Source organism: Ambystoma mexicanum, chromosome 1q (assembly GCF_040938575.1).
Source record: "Ambystoma mexicanum isolate Mex_15411 chromosome 1q, UKY_AmexF1_1, whole genome shotgun sequence".
In the NCBI taxonomy this organism is placed as follows: Eukaryota; Metazoa; Chordata; class Amphibia; order Caudata; family Ambystomatidae; genus Ambystoma; species Ambystoma mexicanum.
This window is the reverse complement of record NC_090922.1, coordinates 788,886,527-788,909,368: the sequence shown is the minus strand read 5'-3', so window position 1 is coordinate 788,909,368 and position 22,842 is coordinate 788,886,527. Positions and strand designations below refer to the sequence as shown.

Below are 22,842 nucleotides of genomic sequence, written 5' to 3'. Positions count from 1 at the left end.
CATAGCTCTGAAAGGAAAAGACAAGTGTAGTCCACGTTTCTTGGGGCCATTTGAAATTGATCAAGTTCTTTCTCCAGTCACTATCAAACTGAAGTTACCATCTAGTCTTAAGATTCATCCTACTTTCCATGTTAATCTTTTGAAACCTTGTATTAAAGGAACTAGATTAACTCAGGCACCGAGACCAGTTTGTGTGGAAGGTTTGGGAGAGGAGTATGAGGTTCAGGACATTCTGGATTCTAGGGTGGTTAGAGGTAGGGTGCATTATTTGATAGATTGGAAGGGGTATGGCCCTGAGGAAAGATCATGGGTGGCCAAGCAAGATGTTTATTCACCAAGGTTGGTTAAGAAATTTCATTTACGAAGACCAGAGAAACCAGGCCCTGGGGCAGGGCTTTATCGAGCGGGTACTGTCAGGTCCCTGGGTATTAGAAGACATTAGGTTAGGTATTACTAGTGTCAATAGTGGTGGTTAGGTAAGGTCAATTGCATTGAAAAGGCATTTCCTTAACATAACTATAATATCAGCCAGCAACTATTGTCCCAGTTCAAGATGGTGGAGTATTTCCTGTCCAGCAGTAATTAGTCATTGACTACTGTGATGCAGTTTGGAACCTAAGGAAAGGTTCTAAACTGCCTTTCATTCAAGATCAGTTCATGGATGGTCACAGCGCATCAGAGCTACAGTAAAGTCAAAGAGAAAAACTAAATAAACCTTAGAATACCTGTATTCAATTCATCAGGAAAAGCCAGAGAAGTGAAAATACAGATAAGTGACTAAAGTTATGCAAAAACCAAGTTGTGAGAAACTGTTTTCATATTTAGCTTAAGTTAACTCAAGTTCAGTATTGGAAAGTCATTCTATTTTAAGTTTTGGAAGAAAAGTTTAAGATTGTATGCTGTTCAACCAATGTAAATAATTTTCGGAAAAGAAAAGTAATTTCAACGCTCTTTTGAACGTTTGTTTTTCTTTATGTGCGCACAGTTTTGAAATATTAAATGTCAACTTGCGCACGACTTTAGAAGACTTGCAGTGTTAGCGTTCGTAGTACCTCGCGTGTCGGCTGCGTTTGAGGAAAGGACCTGGTGACGTGGGGCGGCGTGTCCAGGAAGTTCTTTGTATCCACGTATTACGTTTTCCTCAGCGGTGAATCTGAGGAGATTAGTTTGGTGTTGCGGCTGCGGCCCGTGGTTATCTGTGAGCGCGATCCCAATCCTTTGGCAGCGTGTGTGCAGCTACAGGTTACTAGTGCGCGTGCATTGAATGGAAGACAGCGTTCTTCTGGTAACGCGATCCTGAGGTGGCGTGTCAGTGTTCTTCTGGTAACGCGATCCTGAGGCGGCGTGTGGTTCCTAGCAGCGGTCATCAATATAGCGTGATCCTGTGGTGCTGTACGACATCAGGTAGCGTGTGCGCGCGAGCTCAGCAATAATTCAGCAGTGTTATCAAAATAAAAGTGCAGTGAATTATATATCTGCAATTCCAACCAATACTGAAATAAAAGGACTACAAGTGAACTCTGTAAATAAAAAACAATTTAGAATTTAACAGAAAAGATCAATTAATTTGATAAATATCAATTTGTGATCCTCAGCAAGAATTCAAAAGCATTCAATAAAAGTTTACATGTTTAATACTGAAGATTCAGCACTCCACAGAGTTACCACAGAGTTACCCATTTAGTAAATGAGGAGATTAAGGTTATTAAGAATTCAGCTGAGAAAAGCAAGTGAAAATATAAAGATTAATTATTTCAAGAGTCTCTAAGTAAAGAAACAGAGACTGTCAGGTAACAAAGGGTTCTGGGAAAGTACATATTGAAGATGATAGTGAGTTTTCAATTTAGAATTTAATATTTGCTGTGTCATTTGCAGGTATCCAGAGTTCCAAGGTGCCAACCAGTTGAGGACTCAAGTGTTTTCCTGACCGTTTGTTATGTTCTCCAATTCCCATTTTCCCCCACTCTGGTCAATTGAATAATTGTTCACTTGATTGTTGGATATACTGGTTTGAGGGATTAGGTGGGCTGTTCGTCTGCTCCTGCAGGAGATCCGGCGCTGCGACCTGATAAAGGAGGCATTAGACTAAATTAATATCCCGGAAGATGTCCACAAGCTAGGCGAAGAGCTACCTGGAAGTGGTATACATAGTCTCTCGTGACATCCTAAACTCTTGTGCATTATGAAACCAGAAGTCCATGCCATGTACCCTTTAATTCCCATCTATTGTCAAGGATTGTCAAGGCGTCCCTTTGTATTCCATGCAGAATCAGTCTTAAATAGGACAACCCTCTGAAAGTCACTAGCCCCTCCATTCTCTTTGTCAAAGATAGCCACCAGGGCAGAATCACTTCCCATTTATAGAGCCAGCTCCATTCACCACACGAATACCCGCCCAACACTGCATGGCACTCGAAAGAAGACAGGGAGCAAAACTTGCTTAGGGTCTCTGCCCTTCTCACGTAAGCCTCATGCTTTTTCATCCCCCACCTCATGAAGGCATTATATCTGTTGCGCTTGTTTAGTGGATTAGCGCATGGATGTGATACAGAAGGGACCTATCGCGGCACTGCGTAATCTTGCTGAGGATCAGGCGCCTACTTTACAAAATGGAATACCAGGGTTTTAAACCCTCAATCAATGCCAGAAGGGGGACCTTTGTAACCAATCCCTATAGTGGGAGGAAAGGACTACCAACAGCCGACCAACCTACATGGAAAATGGGTCCACCTGCGAACATGATGGGCCAATAGAAAAATGCAGTGAGCGAGAGAGGAAGGGCACAAAGCAGGAGCTTTAGGGGTTAGTCACCATAATCAGAGGAGCCATAAAAATACCCAGCGATACACAGGTAATGGCACAGTTTGCAGGAGTCGAAATAAAGATTGAATGAGCAGGAGCTAAAGGCAGCTCCTGGGTAGTAGGCATCAACCAGTGATCCTTACCAAAGTTGAATACTACATTTAGTGTTTCACTTGTCTTTTTATAGTATTCAATAACTAGTCTTTTTTAGTATTTCATAGTATTCTTTTTAAGCAGAATACTATATGAAGACTATTCAAGCGTGCTGAAAACTAGTTGATTACTAACAGAATACTAAACAAATACTTCTTTCTAGTCTTTTAGTCTTCATTTAGTATTGAATATTCCAACACCACTGTTTACCACTAATGAGAAGACCAAAAAGAGATGAAAAGAAGATCTTCCATTTTGGCGAGGGCAGGCTCTTCTAGGCTACAAACAGGAGCTAAGCAGCTCTCTGCTCCTCTAAATTTTCGAGCCCCATGTCTGGACTACCATCCTGGAGGCAGGAGGAGCAAAGAAGGTGCTAGGAGCAGAGAGGGCTTTCAGCCCACGGAGGGTTATATATCAGAGCCTGACAGAGACCAGATTAAGAGGAATCAGTAAAGCTGCAGGCACGTAGATGGCTATATCTCTTACTCTGGCTGAGAACAGGACCAACGGAGAACTGAGTGCAGTAAGCTTACCGAGGGCTGTACCTCATAATCCGGCTGAAGTCAGATACCCAGAGAGAGAACCAAGTGCCTACTAAAGGGCTGGAAGCTTTGGCCCAGAAGGGTGACTCATGGCTGGTGGGCAGGTCTGTCACAGAATGACAAAAACCCAAAGCAAGAGGAAAGACATACATTCTGGTAAGTATTTCAAAGCAAGAGAGTGCGTCAACAAAAGAAAGTGTCGGCTCAGTTCTGCAGTTGAGTAACACACCACATGTGTCTAATCGAGCAGCAATTGCTTGTTGGACAGTCACACAGAATACACTGAGTTGTGGACACATTTAGTCTGCCCTGAAGACGGACGGTGTTTATTATTTATTTATTAGCTCTATGAGCAAGGCTGGTTGAGCATGCACTTTCCTAGTACAGTGCTCCTAGGATTTCTTCTAATGGCAGACCATTGAAATGGTCAGAATACGTGACAGATAATGTTCAAATCTTGATATCTCTTTGAAAGCTTTTCCAGTACATGATTTAATTACAGAAGGAAGCCAAACCTAGAAGTCATGACTCATGATCTAAATCACTGTAGCTGCATTTGTTGGTGTCTTGCATCAAAATACAGTAATAAATGTCAGAGCAGCCTTGTGCTGAGGCAGTTTAGGGTGCAGGAGCGTGTTTCTGCCTTTGCACCAATGGTGCTGCTTGAGCCTTCAGTTTCAACCTCTTGTGCAATCCCAATCTGTGGGAAACACGGTGCGTGGCACCTGCCTGTGGGAGATGTTGATAGTTACCATTTGGCTACATCAGACACGCACCACTCCTTTTTCTGGATGGCTGCCTCTCAGCTCACGCCAAAGCGGGACATAAGAAGGAGCTTCAATAGGAAATATCCATTCAAAGCTGCCAGATAGCCCCATGCCTTTGAGGGCACCTCAACTAGTCCTGCATTTTAGCTAGCAGCACTCTACTTGAGGTCACTTGTAGACCAATTCCCATTACCGCAAAAAAGAGTCCACAAATCCTGAAATGCAAAGTACTGTTGACAAAAAGAGCGAGGCACTGGGGAAGGTTACCTTTGTGGCATGGAGCAGGATTGCAGGATTCATATTCATGTTCGTGTCCGAGTGTCTGTCAGTGAATGGAAACTTACCCTGAGTGTGGATCCCGCTGATAGTTGGGTGGGCATGGTGTGTCGATGCACTGGTAGCTTCCTCTCATGTTGAAGCACATGCGATTCACCCCACACTGAATGTTCTGCTCGAGGCACTCATCAATATCTAACATATAAAACATGAACATGTTATAACTGAACACTGACCTGTTCCAAAAATTAAAGCATTTCCTACTGAAGGGCAACCATGACAACATCTTGTTTGATCTGAAGCAAAGTATCACTAGCTACAGCTCATGAGAACCTGAGGTTGAGGGACTCAGGAATTCAGCCAAAACAACTTTTTACCCAGTTTGGCATTTATCTTTTAAATGAAAAACATGATATAAAGATTATCTACACAAACTAGGTGTGAGTAATGTGTTTAATTGCTAGCCATCCAGTATAATTAAGCTTTCTGGCATACAAATTGCCACCAGTGATAAAAGTACATCCTGTCAACACGAAAGGCAAACATTCAAATAGAGGGCTGAAACAGATCGCCAAATTCCCACAAGCCCCACATTTTAACAGAGAGCGCATCATGTGGAGAGAATAATCATTGAACCAATTATTCCTGGCCCTCCCCAACTCTTACCATCCTATGAGCATGGTTGACTTTACTTTAATTGCAGACCACTGTTACTTTAACTGATTATTCACAGGTAAAATATGGATTTTGTACCATCTCCATTGCCAAACCTTTGTGACTCATTAATAAGTATAGCGGATCTGCAACAAACCCTTATTTTGCAGTGAGAGCCCCCCTAAATACATAGAACACATATTTGTCAAGAAAACCGTTTTTACCTGGTCCAGTCAAATTACATCTTAACAACATTTGCAGTTACTTTAATTCTCTAACACATCTCACATAGCCATTTTGATTGACCTTGAGAAAGAATGAGGCAGTACAGATTTGGTCTAGTAGCTATTTTATCTGTTCTTTCTTCTCACCCTGGAGCCTACCTGAGACAGAAGGCTTGTGTTCCAGGTTCTCCCCTTTTATCCATTAGAAAACATGTGCAAGTGGTCTGCAAGCCTAACACCCCCCATGACTCAATTTAAGTAAATCGGAGACTCTATCAAATTTACATTTTGATTTGATTTTTGAATTTGTAACGAGCATATCCCACCAGAGATCCTGGCAGCAAACTGCATCTAGACGCCGATGGATATCTAATGAGCTATGACCCAGAGAACTGTGCTAACAAATATGTTAAAGAGTGTATTTGCCGTAGATGTAAAGGTAGGGCGTCCCAGGCTCGAGGGCCTGCAACGGAGAAACATCTGTCGCCCCAGGTGTCACAAGTCTCACCCATTCTCACCTGTTTTTGTTGTTTGCTTGAGACCTTCTTTGGTGACTTCTTTTGCATGGTCCGGGATTTGTATAAACCTGTGTGCTGGTCTTCAGATTCCAGGGTGAGGATGACAACCCAACTCCAGGATACGTTCAGATGTCCAGGACGGAGACCAGGAAGAAACAATGTCCGAGCTCGGGGACACGGAACTCCGTGACCCAAGCGTGGGCGAAAATCCAGGACTGGCAAGCAGCGTTCCGTATCAGGCGGCCATGTTGGAAGGATTACTGTATTCAATCCCCTATGGGTCAGGGACCACAAAGTCCAGAAAGGACGTAGGCGACGGTTCATGACAGTATGCCTCCTCTGAAGCCTTGGTCCTCTGGGTTTGCCTGGATGGATAAGATGGTATCTTCGAATCAGCCTGGGGGCATTCATGTTTGACACAGGTTCCCAAGTGCGCTCACTGGGAGGATAACCCTTCCACTCGACCAAATATTGTAATTGACCACGTAGGTACCTAGAGTCACAGATTCTGGAGACCTTATATTCAAGTTGGTCATTGACAATCACTGGGGTAGATCTTGGAGCAGTCCGAGAGGGCTGAACATATGGTTTTAACAGAGAGGTGTGGAAGACTGGATGGATCCTTTTCCATGATTCTGGTAGTCAGAGTCGAAAGGCCACTGGATTGACGATTTCTTTTATAGAAAAGGGCCCGTAATACCTGGGAGCCAATTTATTCCATGATTCTGGAAGTCAGAGTCGAAAGGCCACTGGATTGACGATTTCTTTTATAGAAAAAGGCCCGTAATACCTGGGAGCCAATTTATTTGGTCGTAGGTGACAGGGAAGGAGTTTCGAGGATAACCAGACTTTATCGCCTACTGAATAAGATGGCCCAGGTCTTCTGTTGGAGTCAGCATAATGTTTGACGTCTCTTTGGGCATTTTCTAGATTTTCCTTTGCTTCTTTGTGCACATTAATTAGTGTTTCAATCCAGGAATCAACCGCAGGAACTGGGGTAGGGTGTGGAAGAATGGATGGTAAGACTGAAGGATGAAATCCTTGACTACAGAAGAAAGGACTGGTTTTGATAGCTGAATGATCAGAATTGTTGTATGCGAATTCGGCCACAGGTATTAAGAGTGACCAATCACCCCGGACCTTGGTGGCAAAGCAACAAAGATACTGTTCCAGGGTTTGGTTTACTCGTTCAGTGGCTCCATTGGTCTGTGGGTGATAACCCGAAGATAAGGCATGTTGGATTCCCAGTATACGACATAACTGTTTCCAGAACTGGTATATGTACTGGGGTCCTCGTCAGAAATGATCTTGGAAGGTAGCCCATGAAGCCGGAATATGTGTTCCAGGAAAATTCCAGCAAGTTCAGATGAGGATGGCAGTTTGTATAAAGGTGTAAATTGAGCCATATGAGTGAACAAATCAATGGTAACCATTATAGTTGTGTAGCCCCTGGAAGAGGGTAGTTCCACGATAAAATCCATGGCAATGATTTCCCAAGGTCTAGTTGGTATTGCTGGTTGGAGCAGGAGACCTGCTGGTCTTTAGTTATCATGTTTGTTCTGATTGCAGACTGCACATGTCTGGATATGGATCTTGATATCATCCTTCATCTTTGGCCACCAAAACTGTCTTTGTATTAGATGGAGAGTGTTGGTGATGCCACGATGTCCTGAATGGAAAGTATCATGGCATAGGCTTGTGATCTTTTGTCTCAGTCCAGGAGTGGGAATGAACAAGCGGTTATCCCTGAATAGGTATCCGTCCTTTGTTTTGAGAATCCATCAATTGTTTCTCTTAAACTCCTTCCAAGGTTCAGAGACTGGGTTTGAATTCGAATATCCTCCAGGAGGGTAATTGCTTGAGCAACAAATATTGTGTGGGGAGACATCTTAGGAAAGGTCCGATCTTCAAGGGGTTGATAATCAGGACGTCTGGATAAGTCATCGGCTATAATGTTATGTGTTCCAGGGACATAATGGATTTGAAATTGGTATTGGGCAAAAAAGAAGGCCCAACGGGCTTGACGACTGTTTCTACATTCTAGGGATTGCAGGACTTGAAGATTCTGATGGTCCGTGCGGACTTGTACAGGGTGTTTGGCTCCCAAAAGAAGAGACGCCAATCAGTGAATGCTTGACGGATGGCTAGCAATTCCTTTTCCAGGATGGAATAATGAGTTTCACTGGGGGTCAAGGTGCGAGATAGATAGGCGATAGGTTGTTCTAACTTGTCGCCAAGTACCTGTTTCAGGACTGCCCCAATGGCGTAGTTGGAGGCGACAAGAAAAGGTCGATCAATGTTGGGTTGAGCTAGGATGGGAGCTTGTGTGAACTCCGACTTCAACCGCAGGAACGCCCACTCTTGGGCTGAGGTCCACCGAAAGGGGCTATCTTTCTTTAACAATGTAACAATAGGATGCACAATCTCAGAAAATGCTGGTATAAATTTCTGGTAGAAGTTAGCAAGCCCTAGGAAGGATTGAATTTGTTTTACAGTGGTTGGAACAGGCCAGGATAGAATGGAATCAACCTTTAAGGGGTCCATTCCAATTCCTTTTGGGCTAAGAACGAATCCAAGATAGTGAACAGCTGATACATGGAAAAGACACTTCGCAGGTTTAGCCAGGAGCTTATGTTCACGTAGACGTTTTAAGACTGTCTTTACTGTCATGATGCCTACCCCCAGGGATCCAGATCAAGTCCAGCAACCCCAGAAGCAGGCATCAAGTTATTCCAAGCAAGCCCAACAACCCCTGCTAGGAGCTATTTGGGTGCAGTCCTGCCGTCTATGGCGCCAGGCTCATATGGAGAGTCAGTCCTGGTGATTAAAACTTACCTGATGCAGACCATGCTGCAAACTTACCTGATCCAGACCATGCTGCAAGAGCTCCAAGCCAAAAGTGGCTTGGAAGGGACTACTTTACCTAGGGACTATTTTTTTACTCAGGTGGGGTCGAGGAGGAATACTTACCTGGGACTACTTTGGAGGCTATTTAAACCACGCCCGAAGAGCAGCACACGCTTTGCGTTATTCTGCATCCAGCAGCGTAACGCTCACCATGCCTATAAGTCTGCATCCAGTCTTCTGCCACGCCCGCCTCGAGTCTGGAGCTCCTAGAAAAAGGGAGAAAGAAGGAGAAAAGATTAGAACAAGAGCAATACCTTTGATCCTTACCTGAATTCCCGATCCACCGCGCCTTCGAGCTGGAAGAAAGAAGTTATTTTATGCGCGTCGCCTCGCCTGCTGCAGCGCCGTGCTGAACTCACCGGCCTTCGCAGCATCTTCACTATCCACTGCATCCTTCTGCATGTTCCCGCCGCACTCCGGCACCTAAGGGAAACACAAGAACAGCAAGGTGAGCCAAGGGAATAAACAGAGGCAATATTAGTTACCCCCTCATAGACTTACCTGATTCTACCGCCTGGGGTACTATTCCTCTTCACGGGTCGGCGCAGCCTCCACCGCATCTTTGCCGTACCCCGGCACCTAAGGGTAACAAAAGGACAGCAAGGTGAAACAAAGGGACAAACAAGGGGAATCCTTCTCACCACAATTGACTTACTTAATTTTACCGCCAGAGACATTATTCCCTGAGACTTCATAATTTCTCTCAGCACCTGAATAAGGGAGAAAGCAACAGGTTACATACTGACATTATTTTATCGAACTGTGTTGGATAATACAAATCCTTACCTGAATGTTACCGGTTGCCACGAGGAACTCTTCGCTAGGGTCAAGCTGCAACCTGCAAGGAATCGGACAAGAGTGAAAGTCAGACATTTGAACTCTTACGAACTATATACTTACGGCGTCTCGCCGGAAATCTCAGAGTCAATATTGTTCTGGAACTCACCAATTCCTTCAAACCAGTGAAGCAACTGGTCATCTACGCGCCCCTACGCTCAATGCAGGATGGAGAGCTCATCTTTCCAAACCATCAGGTGAGACTATAAGAGGGGACATTAAAGGTGATCAGTGGGGAGAACAGCAGGGGTGGGGGTTAACACTCAACTCCACGGGTGGTTAATTCCCTTTCTCCATTTGCAGAAGAATACTCCTACGGGCCAAGCAAACGAAGCTAGGTGGGCCAGTCCAGTCTGTCATCTCGGCGCTACGCGTCACATTGGTGGAGACCGCAGCTGTCCAGTTCAGATCGACGCCCCTGTGGGAGCCAGGTGAGCGTAACATTTATGTGCTCTTCATGTTTCAGGTGGTCCTTGGAGTATTTCAGAATGTCGTCCAGATATACAATGACGAAGAGGAACAGCATATCAGAAAACACCCGATCCATAAAACGTTGGAAGATCGCTGGTGCATTAGCAAGTCCAAAGGGCATAACCAAGTATTCAAAGTGGCCAAAGGGTGTTCTAAAGGCTGTTTTCCATTTGTCACCTTCCTTTATACGAATAAGATGGTAGGCACCCCTGATATCTAATTTTGTGAAGACAACTGCACCTCTGACTGCTTCCAGGATGTCTGAGATGAGATGCAATGGGTAACGATCCTTGAGAGTACACTGGTTAAGGCCACGGTAATCTAGGCATGGTCTAAGCTCCTTGGAATCCTTCTTGGGGATGAAAAATAGAGAAGCACCCGCCAGGGACTTGGATGGTCGTATAGTTCAATTTTCCTGGTTGGTATCCAGGTATTCCCGGAGGGCTCTTTTTTCGGGTTCTGACAAAATAAACATTCTCCCGAAAGGAATTACTGCTGACGGTTCAGTATCGATGGCACAATACTCAGGTCTGTGTGGTGGAAGAGCTTGAACAATGGCTGTCGAGAATACATCTGTGCAAGCCTGATAGGCCCTGGGAATCCGGATGATGTTAGAAACAGTGCCCGGAATTTGATGAGTTTCTTGAGAGTCGTCAGAGGACCTTGGTAAGGTATCTAGGGATAAGCAGTGGGACATACAATGTTCAGAACCAAGAAACAAGGAGCCTACCGTCCAATTGATGTAGGTGTTATGCTTCTGTAACCAGGGCATGCCTAGAACCATTGGATAGTGGGCCGATCTTATAATGTCAAATTGAATCCTCTCTTGATGGTGATTTATGGAAAGTAGGATCTCTTTAGTTTGAAGGGTTATGGGACCTGAAGACAGGGGTCTCCCATCAATAGCTTCTACAGGTTGCATTGTCTCTTGAGTTTCATGTGGAATGTTGTGAGAAGTGACCCAATCATGATCTATGAATATGCCCATGGCTCCGCAATCCACTAATGCCAGGATGGGGTAAGATTCTTTCTTGGAAGGCGATAGGAATGCCTGTAGAATCACAAGATTATTTTGTCCAGGAGAGTTCAAGGAAGGAATTGATGTGGAGCAGACATCTCTCTCCCAAAACTGTGCCCCATCTAGGATCGGGAGCTGGCATTTCCCGAACGCCGTGGAGGAGCAATAGGGCATTCTCTCACGAGATGTTTATCGGAGACGCAATACATGCATAGGCCAGTGTGAATCTGGCGCATTCTTTCTTGTGGGGTAATGGGTCCACGGAAGGCTCCCAGTTGCATGGGTTCTGAATCCGAGGTTGGAGAAGCTGTGGGCTCTGGTCTGGTTGAATGGTCGGTGGCAGCCTTTTGGAAGGTTGACTTAGACTTCTTATTTTCCGCTTTTCTTTCCTGGATGAGAAAGTCGATTTGCAAGGAAAGGTCCATAAGAGCCTGGAAGGAGTTTGGGCGAGTTACCCTGGCTAACTCGTCCTTTATTACTTCATTCAGGCCTCTTCAGAAGAGGGTGAAGCTGGCTTCTTCAGACCAATCAGCTTCCTTCACAAGTTGTTTAAAGCGGGTCACATAGGTAAGCATATCCTGGGATCCTTGTTGAAATTCAAGTAAACATTCTTGAGCGCTGTAAACCTGCTCTGGGCGATCAAACATGGCGTTTAGGGCTTCCAAGAAGCCTTTATAATTATCCAGGAGGGCATCGCCCGAATTGACTAGGGGGGTTGCCCAGGTCAAGGCGTTACCAGTGAGGTGTGAGATCATAAACCCCACCTTTGCTCGAGGAGTGCAAAAGTAGTAGGGCTTGAAGGTGAAGTGTACCAAACATGAATCGAGGAAGGCACAGAGGGTCTTTGAAGAACCATCAAATTTTTCCACTATTCCTCCCAATAACACGCTTTCCTTAGTTGCAGAGTCACGTGACAAGAATAGCTGCTTTAATGCAGCATTATCAGCCTTAAGGTTCTGGACTTCTGTGGTTAGTTCCTGCATGCCTTGCATGAGGTCTTGAACCGCGGCTTCCATCTCTGTGTCTGTATCGTTTTTTAGGTGTCTCAATCCGTCACAAGTCTCTCCCCTTCTCACCTTTTTTTGTTGTTTGCTTCAGACCTTCTTTGGTGACTTCTGTCGCACGGTCCGGGATTTGTATAAACCCATGTGCTGGTCTTCGGATTCCAGCATGAGGATGACAACCCAACTCCAGGATACGTTCAGATGTCCAGGACGGAGACCAAGGAGAAACAATGTCCGAGCTCGGGGACACGGAACACCGTGACCCGAGCACGGGTGAAAATCCAGGAAGTACGAAGGTAAGTTTTGAGGAAGGGAAGGAAGAGAGGGGGATTCAAGGAACCGGGAAACAGGATACAGAAGAAAGCCCCGAGCGAACTCTGGCAACACACGTCCAACTAAAGCAAGCGGTAGCGTTGAGACGCGCAGAGCCGCGGGGGCATGTCTGTTTAGTAGAACGCAGAGCGTGGAGCGTAAGGACTGGCAAGCAGCGTTCCATATCAGGCAGCCATGTTGGAAGGATTACTGTATTGAATTCCCTATGGGTCAGGGACCACGAAGTCCAGAAAGGACGTAGGCGACGGTTCATGACACAAGGTAGTAGTTCTGGCAGGGGGAACAACCAACAGGCCTTTCTCCATCGATCACAAGTGTACGAGTAGTCCCAGTGACTTACAATTCTAGATGTTAGGTAAATATGGGCAAGGCCATGAATGCACTTAAAGACAAGGCACAACACCTTAAACTGTATTCACTGCTGCACTGGAAGCCAGTGAAGGCTCCTCCGGAACTCTGAGATCGATGTTTTTAGTGGTAGTGAGAATATCAATTGCACCGCAAACTTTTGTGTTACCTGAAGCCGCTGAAGTTGGTATTTTGGTATGCCGACCAGCAGGGCATTACAATAGTCCAGCTTGGTGTTTGTGAGAGATCCCATCACGATTGGTAGGTTCTTCTCAGAAATAAGCGGGAGTAGAGGCTTTAGAAGTTTCATCTGGTGATAACAGGCCTTGATGATCTAATTTACCTGTAAATTGCAACTCATACTGGATTGCCAGATAACCCCAAGATTTTTTACAGTCTGTGTGTAGTTGACAGCCTACCCGAACAGGGTTGGACAGGGTACCGAGTCAAACACGTTGGTCAGTTTCTTTTTAGGACTCAGGACAATAATCTCCGTCTTAGAGGGATTTAATAGGATTTTATTGTCCATCATTCAAATTTTGATTTTTTGGCGCATTTTAATATGCGCTCTACTGCCTCCAATGGCTGTCTTAGTCGTACATATGTTTGCGTGTTATCCGTGTATGAGTGTAAACACAAATTGAATTGAGAAAATATATTGAGTAGTGGGAGGTTGTATAAATTAAACAATATTGGGGACAAGGATGAACCCTGCGGGACTCCACAACTAACGGGAAATAGTTCGAACAGGTATGAGCCTGCCCTAACCTGTTGCACACGATTGGACAGCAAAGATGTAAACCATTGAATGGCTAAATCGGACATCTGCGCCAGTGAGGAGAGTCTGGTTTTGAGTATGCTAAAGTCCACAGTATTGAAGGCTGCGACAAGTCAAGCATGACCAGTATGCTGATGTCACTTTTGTCGGCAGTCTTGAGGAGATCATCCCAGGCAGTAACATGGTCTCAGTCCCTTGGCCTGTTCTGAATCCGGATTGATAGGGATCTAGAATGCCATTTTCCTCCAGAAAACCTTGTAATTGGGAGATAACGACCTTCTCCGGTATTTCTGCCGGCCACAGGAGACCCGCAATGCGATGATAATTAGCTAATAGGTTCTGATCTAAAGTGGGCTTTTTTTGCAGTGGAGTTAAATAAGATTTATTTAATTCAGTGGGAACAAAACCTTGCGCAAGTGAGGCTGGAACTGAATAGGTTTGCTAAGCGCATGAGCATGCTTCTTGGCCAAGTAGGCTGGGATCATATTTATGAGTAGTGTGTTTTAACTAATCGATCAGGGATTCAATGCTCTCAGCTGTAACTAGGGAAAAGGTGAATTTAGGTGAAGTGGGCCTCATTAAATAAAACCAGCAGGCTGCCACCAAACTTGCGAATTCTTCCGGCACCCTTACTGGGTAATTACCGGGTCATTAGAGCCCTGCCAGACCCGGTAATTGCGCATTTGCGGGCGCCGGAATGAAATGCTCCCCCATTCCCATTTGAGTCCCATGGGGCTCAATGGGAATCGGGAGGTCTGATGCACCAGCACCATTCAGGATGGTGCCGGTGCATCCGACATGCTCTGCTCGCGGGTGAGGGTACGGTAACAACAGTACCAGCAAGCTTACCGGTACCGTTGTTACCGGACCGGCAAACTTATAATGAGGTCCATTGCCTTTGTTTGTCAGAAGCTGTATTCTCCATAGCAGCCTCCTTACATGATGTCATTGTATGGGCATCAATTCAACTGCAGATACCGCTCCTTGACCATGCCTGATCTACAGCTTTGCCACAGCTATGCCACAGAGCCTGCATGGTTCCAGGCATGGGAAAGTCCACACTTGATCTGCTTTCCTTCTACCAACGGAATGCACTCTAAGCTCATTCACTAGTTGCCCATTACCCGTAGAGCGAAGGATTGCCTTCAAGACGTTGTGAATGACACACACAGCGTATTGCTCCCACTGCGCCTTGTACTTGAGCATGGTGGGCAGTGTTTACATCCCACTGCAGAACATGAGGCATGCTTCAATGGTCAACAGGCCAGTAAGACCTTGGTTTAGTGGGAGAAAGATCTTTGAACAGAGCGAAAGTTACACCGAGATTGCAACAGGACTATTTGAAATTCTGAAAGGAACTGAACAGTCCCCTTTTGTTAGGCCTTATGTTAATCACGTTAAGGTTAGTTAAGGACCCAAATCTTATAGCAATGTGTTGTAAGCTCAGAATACATCCTGTCCGGCCCCCTGCTGCTGTTATCCCATCTCTTACCTCTCCTTTTCATTCAAAGAGCTTGGAAGTGGTGTTTGAACAAACTGTGGCACAATAAATAAATAATCTTCTCCATATCGCGCTAATCCAGTTAACCAGTCAACTAGTGAAGTTCAGTTAACCAGTGGAACTGCAGATACATAGAAAAGCCTTTCGGGGGACGTTTGAATGTATATACGGAGATGCTGTATATGTACACAAGTCTAATAACAAGGGTGTTACATGGAAAAACGAAGCAATGTCACTGTGTTGGACAGAGATCCCACATTGGTGTAGGGTGCATGGAATAGCCTACCAGATGATGTTTTAGATGAATAGTGCCTCTTGCCAGCAGATGTAAAGCTGCACAGTTTAGCCCCAGTATAGTGAAAGGATGCAGGGACGAGCTGTTCAGAAGAGGTGGTGAATGCTGACCTCAACTAGAAGTAGTCGATGCAGTCAACATCCTCTGTAGACATCATTGATACATGTAAAAGCTCTTGGCTGGTGAGTTGGACGCATGGAGCAGTGTCTGAGAAGAAGTGGTGTGCCCATGAACCAGTTAAAAATAGAAGTGCTGGACACATGGAACAGATTTCGGGTGGAGGTGGCCTGAAACATTGCACAAGAAGCTAGACTAGATTGCTGGTCCTCCTTTGCTTTCCATTGTGGTACATCTCCTCTTCCCAACAAAAATCATGAGCATGCTTAAAAGTGTCACATGTTAAACATACACACATACTTGAAATGGGATGAAACTTCAGAACTATGCATGCACAAATCGAATGTGTGGAGAGAAAATCAGGGTTTGGGGAAACTATATGCTATGAACCAACACGATGGGGGGCCTCTTTGTTCATCAGGTGTAACAGGGAAATAGAACCCATACTTGCCACAGAGACAGGTTTCACTTCCTGAATTTTAATTGTCCTCAGCCTAGTTACTTGCTATGAAATGTTTGAGATTAGATTTCTTTGGGTCTGATGCTTTCTAATGAGTTGGCCTTAAAATACCATGGGAGTTCCTTGAAACCTTTGATTAACTATACGAAGGGTATCATGGCAAGCATTGAGATATGCTGTAATACGTTTTCGGAAACAACGGCATGTACTGTAATGTAGCGGGCTCTGGTTTGATACCTGTGTTTTAAGATTGTAAATTGCAAAATGAGCATTGCATACTACATTGCCTTCAATTCAATGTTCTCTGACCCTACAGTATGACAGTGACTTGTGTCTGGAGTAACTGAATAATGGGACACCACCTTTACAACTGGGGTTCCCCCTCTTCCCTCATACTGCACTCCCCATCCCCCCACAGCAGTAACAGGTCTGGACATCCCTTACTGATAGGGCATAATTTTATTTTAGGGTGTTCTGCAGTCTAATTTCATGGGACCTCTACTGTTTTTGCTTTTGCCCCCGTTGAGGTTTAGGTTTTCTGCTTTATTTTGGTGTTCAGAGGGACTTATGCCGAAGTCCCTCTGCAACTATCTCCCTTTGTAAGTATATGGTCCTTCAATAGCCGATATGGCTCCTCGGAATGGGGTGCTTTCTAAGTCTCGCGTTTTGGCCCTAGCAGGATTTTATCACCATTCATTGGTGTTAGAGGGTAGGCTAGTGGCAGTGCTACATTTTAGTTTTTGCTTACCACATTAGAAGCTGTGTTCGCTTTTGGTGGCCATTGGGGTACCAATGTTTTGTAAGTCTTACTCTTTGCCATTTTGTTTTAGGGGTTTATTTTTGTTCAGTGAAACTACAAAGAGGGACTAAAATGGGCATTGTGTGCTCTTTTTGAACCCATCCTAACACACTGAATAGTGGTTTGAACTGGTCTTGACCAGTTCCTGGGCAGGCCATTACTCTTCCTCTGGGGGTGGTTCTGGGTGTTTGGAAGGTTTTGGGGCCAACCTGAACGGCTGGCTGCCAATGCCTTTGTTTTAAATTCCCTAGTGCGATTGGTGGGCTGTCATAGGCCAGCCACTGTCAGTGTGGGTACATACAGGGGAGGAAATCCTGTCTCTACAAACAGGTTTCTTGATTTTTGTAAGGGGAGAAGGTTGGTTTACCTGCTGGAGGATTGTCTGCCATTTAGGCAGCTGCTGCAATGTTAAGGCTATGTTTTTCCACACTGGCTGGGCCCTGGTTCTGTGTTTTTAGCTGCTGGACATTTTGTCTGGATCATCCTCGTCCTCACACTGGTACTCCTCACTTGCTTGGCCCAGGCCTTCCATCTTTGGACTATTGTCTGGGCCTTTTAACTGATGCTCCCTGATGTTTACTGGCTGGATTGCCTGCCTTGGTGCTGGAAGCTGCTGCCACCTTGAATGTATTTGGGGACCCAGCACTCCGCCTACTGTGCTTCTCTGTGCTGTTGTGGGTCACCTCCACAATTGCCCTGCTGCAGGGACCATTTTTGATGGGCGCTGTCCAGATTTGACTGCTGGGCTGCCAAATCCTAGTCTTGCACAGGCTACTCTGTCCTCCTGGAGTCACTGCTTTCACTTCTCGATAGTAGGTGACACTCTTCTGAAAGGACATATATTCCTCTTTTGGGCTGTTGGGGTTGTTGATGCCTTGTGCTTCAATTCCCTCTGTGACTAGGTCCTTCATCTCGGCCTGTAAAAGAAGATTTGTACTAACAGGGTTGTTTCGCATTACTGTGATTGCCTTTCCTTGAACAAACACCATGGGTACCAACATCTGACCATAGGGTTGGTGGATTGTTCTGATACTTACCCTCACGGCTCGGTGGTACATGGTTGTCAAGTTCTGCAGGCCCCCGCCAACCATATGTCTCCATTCCTTTGCATTTGGGCAAACTCTTGCTTCTATTCTCCTGTGGCTGCTGGGCCTTGAACATAGTACAGCATCTCTTCTTGAGGGGATCTACTGGTGCCCTCTTTGGTCTGTTACTGTTTTCTTCTTTCTACCTGTTTGGAGGAACTGGGACACACTGTAACTGCAGATTAGCCTACAGACTTTGTCCTGTGGTTTCCAATGGCTCACTTTCTACAACTAAATAACTACTACAAAGTACATTATAGGCTACTTACCTGAACAGTGACATTTCCATAGGATCCCCCAAGGGTCCCTGCAGTTCTACACTAAGCCTTCGAGCTTTAGCTACTACCCCAGATTTATTAAACACGTTTATTTATATATTTTATATTAAAACCTGACCCTGAATATATAATGTAACATTGTTTGCTGCTCATGTTTCCTTCCTTGGAGTGCAAAATGCCCTTGTGGGCGTAGGTAATATGAGTAAAGCATATCCTGGACTTGGGAAGCCCCCTGGCTTTGTTGCACATTTTGTAGCCCAGTATAACTCTCACCTAGAATGCAGGAGAAAGACTGTAAATACATTCTGTGTGGTATCTTGCGTCCTGAATATGATGATAATAATTTATGTTTTATTGTCAATGGATCTACTCAGAACTCACCTCTAAAAGTCGATGAGCCTCATTAGGAGTTTGGTGGTAATTTGGCAGTAAATGTGCCGAATTACTGGCAAACTCGATCACCGCTACCACCACTTTGTGCCACGGATTTACTACAAGTGGTGGTAGGACAGTGTTAATCCCCATTTTGGAGTCCATAACTCTCCATGGGATTTTTGACAGAATTACTGCCAGCAGTAATTCCACTGGTGGTAATCCTGACAGTTTTTGGCAGGAAGGTGGAGGATATACCTCCAGTTTTATGTTGGAGGTAAATCCTTCACCTTATCACCAAACTTGTAGTACAGCGGTGGAGAAATGTGGTGGTAATAAAATTACTGCTGCATCACAGCCTTTGTACACCGTACCGCTGTACTTGTAATGAGGCCCATAAGTGTAGTGTCTGCCACCAGATATGGGTGAAGAGTGAATTGGGTGTTAACTGACCATTTACTGTTTTTAGAACTACACAATGCTCCTCTATTGTGTGTTATGTATGGTTCACATGAGTACATTTTTTCTGGTCATAGATATTATATATGTGACCATGTGATGAAAGTGCATATTCGTCAGTAAACCTGTATGGTGTATTCTTTTGTGATGCCTAGCCTTGCTCTCTACGTCCGCAATTGGAACCTCTGGTCTTTCCTTTTGGGTGACACACTGTTCTACCAGGTTATATGACTACACAGCCCTCAACAGAGGGTGGTGCAAAAAGCTTCCCAAAAACTGATCAATACCCATTCGATGGCCTCCTTTAACTTGGATTGAGAAATAAGGAAAACAGTATCATGCCATGAATTAACTGTATAGTTCCAAAAGAACATGGCCACCCATTTGTAGTCTCACCTTGGCATGTTTTCCCATTGGGCATCAGGCGATAGCCCGATGGGCAGAGGCATTGATAACTTCCTTGAACATTCCTGCACTCGTGCTGGCAGACGTCCCGATTTTCACATTCATCGATATCTGCATGAAACACACAAATGGCAAAAGGAGCTGTAAAAAACATAGCTATAACAGGGAGGAAAATTAGTCACATTTTCTAATAAATTATAGAAAAACCCCATCTGTTTTCCTACAGTGTGAAGCCGGGCTGATTACCTGCTTCAATGATGTTCATGTATGTGCTTAATAGCCCATCTTCTCTACGTAAGATACTACCTTCTAGACTTTGAAAGTGTGAAGCTATTTCATGGCTGTTGATATGTGATCAGTTCCTTTCTTTGTACACTCTGTTCAATGTTAGATAAATCTTCAATCCAACCCTGCTACTCAGATGAAGTGTGCTCTTCAGCTGAGTTATCACTTTGTGTACATCTGCGTGCCGCCTACCTTCATTACACATGTTCCCAGTTAAAGTCACATTCTTTAGATTAGGTCAGACCACATCCCACCATTGGAATGGCCTTTTTGATGACTTTGATTGATTTGTTCTTGTACTCTCAGTCAGTAGCACTTTCAAGACATTCACTTTCTGTGTATAATTAAGCAATAAGCCCTGAGCCGAGGGGGCATTACCGAGTCAGGTAATGCCCTGGGGCCCATAGTTATAGGCCAGAGCAAAGCCCACCAGCATTACCTGACTTAGTAATGCCCCCGCAGCGAGGGGCTTATTGCTATTAGTACACCAGCCCGCAAGACCGGGGTACTAATAGCATTCTTTTGAAAAAAATGGCCACTGGGGAAGGGAAAACGGAGTCAGTTTCCTCTTTCCATGGCAGCCATCAGGAGCGGGCACGCTGGGGACAGAAGTGTTCCCAGTGTGTTTGATTTCTAAAACAGGACAAAAAGAAAGGTAAGTGGGGTTGGGAGGGTGGGGAGGGGATTGTTTGGCGGATCGCTGGGGGGGGAGAAAACACTTACCTGAATCCCCGGCTGGGGAGGATGGCAGCCTCCAGCCATGCGGTGGCTTGGAGTGGGAATTTCCCTGTTCCGAGCCTCCTCTTTGGCTGAGGGGCTGCCAGACCCCCCGCCAGGGATGTGAAGGAAGCTTAAGCTTCGAGGAATTCTTTGTCGGGTAAAGCCCTGGAGAGAGCCAATCAGATTGCGTGTAAAAATCTGTCTCTCGCCAGGTACTAATGTCCATGTCAAACACACCCCAACCCCTCAGTGCCAATTAGTATAACCTACCCAGAAATATTTCATAGATTCAATGTATCTGCACTGCTCCTTGTAGCAGTGAGATAACACGTATTTACCCTGGATTTTATCAGTTACATGAGTGAGCTTGCAATGTGCTTTTTAAGGTTTTTCATACCATGTTGTCGAACCTTCCTTCTAGCCCTATACATTTAGTCTTCAAACATCAGCAAAGGTCAACATTGTCAAAACATAGAGACAGAGATTTACATGAATTAATATTTGTTTAATGGATACAGAGACAAATGTCAAAACCTTCTGCAATAAGATAAAAGGAGACAGACGAGAAGACGTGTTTTCAACTAAGTGGTTTAATTAAAGGAATTAATGCCTCGTCTGTCCCCAACTCAAGAGATTATGGATTCCATTTGCTTCAAAGAAAATAATAAACTAGTGCTCGTCAGGATGTCTCACATAAATTCCATCCTCTGTCCAAACCTAGTATAACCTACTCTGTCCCTACCACTAATGAGAAAACAACATAAACGTTGCCTAGATTAGAAAAATCACCCGTTTCCTGTCTTGGGGTGGCTGGTTTCTCACCTCCAACCAATGGTAAGCCTGGTTCTCTTTTCTGTAAGGTCTTGGCCTGTTGCACCAGTTCAAAATGGGTCTTTCAGATTTTTCCTCTTGGTAGAGCCAAGTGCTCTGGACTCTCAAGGAAATGTCCTGATCAGTTCAAACAGTTCTGCACCTAATTGGAATAAATGGTCTTGTGAATCTGTTCCTTGTCTGTCACAACAGGCTTTGTGAGTCAGTCTGTTTCCCTTGGTTCACTTGGGAAGATCTTTTACCCGAGCTTGGAGTCTTGGTATTCGGCTACATCTGGAATCTCTCTCTTGTTCAGGCCTGGGCTTCCTGGCTCTTCAGCTAAATTCAACTTATCACCTTTCTTACCCCTTCGTGGGATGCCTGAATACTCAGATTTGCATAGGCTAGAAGGATTTTCAGCCCTTCATGACTGCTCTTTAGTTTCACCCCTTGTTGGGCATCTCGTTGCTCAGCCTCTCATGGGCTATTTGGACTCTCAGGCCATCTGGGTTTTTTAGTGTGTTCATGCCCTCATGGGTTATCTCATTGAACAGCCAGTCGCAGGCTATCTGACAACTTAGGCTCCATGGGTTTTATAATATGCTCACCCCCTCATGGGGTTGCTCAGCCCTTCGTGGGCTATCTGGTCTTTCGGGCCACCTGGGTTTCGTAGTGCGTTCACCCCATTATGGGTTATCTCATTGCTCAGCCCATCATGGATTACCTGGCCTCTTAGGCCATCAGGGTTTTGTAGTGCATTCACCCCCTTGTATGGTATTTCAGTGCCTCACTGCCCTCCTCCCTCTCTGTTGGCTATGTACCTGGTTCTTGGCAGTGTTGGTGGAGGCAGCTACTCCGTTCAGTGCTGAACCGCCACTGTGATGTCTTCATTGTTCGCTCCTCCTCTCTCAGAGTGACAGGACGTTGGGGTCGCTCCTGCTGGACACTGGTGTGCTGTGTATGTGGCAGGTTGGCCTCTTGGTCCCTTGGCAGTGCAGCTCTCTTCGTCTCTCCGTCTTTCCTTGACTCGGCAGCATTCCATGGTCATCAGTTTCCTTCGCCCACCACACTGTCTTCTTGGCCCCGCCTTCAGGTTCATCCTGGAGGGTAGACATCCCTTCCTCTGGACTCGGCACAGGCTTAGGCCTCTCATCCTCAGGCCAGTTCTTCTCCTTACTGCAGGGGACACAGTCCTTTAAGTTCCTCCCCGAAATGGGAGGAAATGCTCCATTAGTTCTGCTCCTCATGCAGAGACGTTACCAAGGCCAGGTTAGAAACGGAACCATCCACCATTAAAAAGGCCTTGTACCCTACTGTACTTTTCAATGCTCACATAGCCAAAAAACACTGGTGAATCCGGGTTGCAGGGAGGTATAATAAAACCCTTACTTGGGGATTCCTTGCCCCCAAAGGAGGTAATGCCCATTGGGTTTTAATATTATTATAATAATAAAAATTATAATTGTTTTTTTATAACGCACTTAATACCGAAGAGGTTTCTAAGCACGGACCCGGGATTCAAACCTGTGTTTCTCTGTGTCATCTTAATTCCAAGACGAGCGCATTGCCACTGAGCTATACTACCCGTACCTGTACTGGGATCCCGCTTGCCCTGTCCTCTAGA

General features: G+C 45.2%; 1 protein-coding gene across 2 annotated transcripts in view; it reads right to left on the bottom strand.

Annotated features, from left to right (window-relative positions):
* The window catches only part of HMCN1 (hemicentin 1), a 1,785,366-nt gene that overhangs the window by 24,944 nt on the left and 1,737,580 nt on the right, over positions 1-22,842 (bottom strand). For both annotated transcript variants that reach the window (XM_069641364.1, XM_069641365.1), the window contains 2 exons: positions 19,395-19,514; positions 4,609-4,735 (listed from right to left, as the gene is read on the bottom strand). In XM_069641364.1, coding sequence (XP_069497465.1) covers positions 4,609-4,735; positions 19,395-19,514 — 247 coding nt within the window. The remainder of the gene's footprint in view (positions 1-4,608; positions 4,736-19,394; positions 19,515-22,842) is intronic.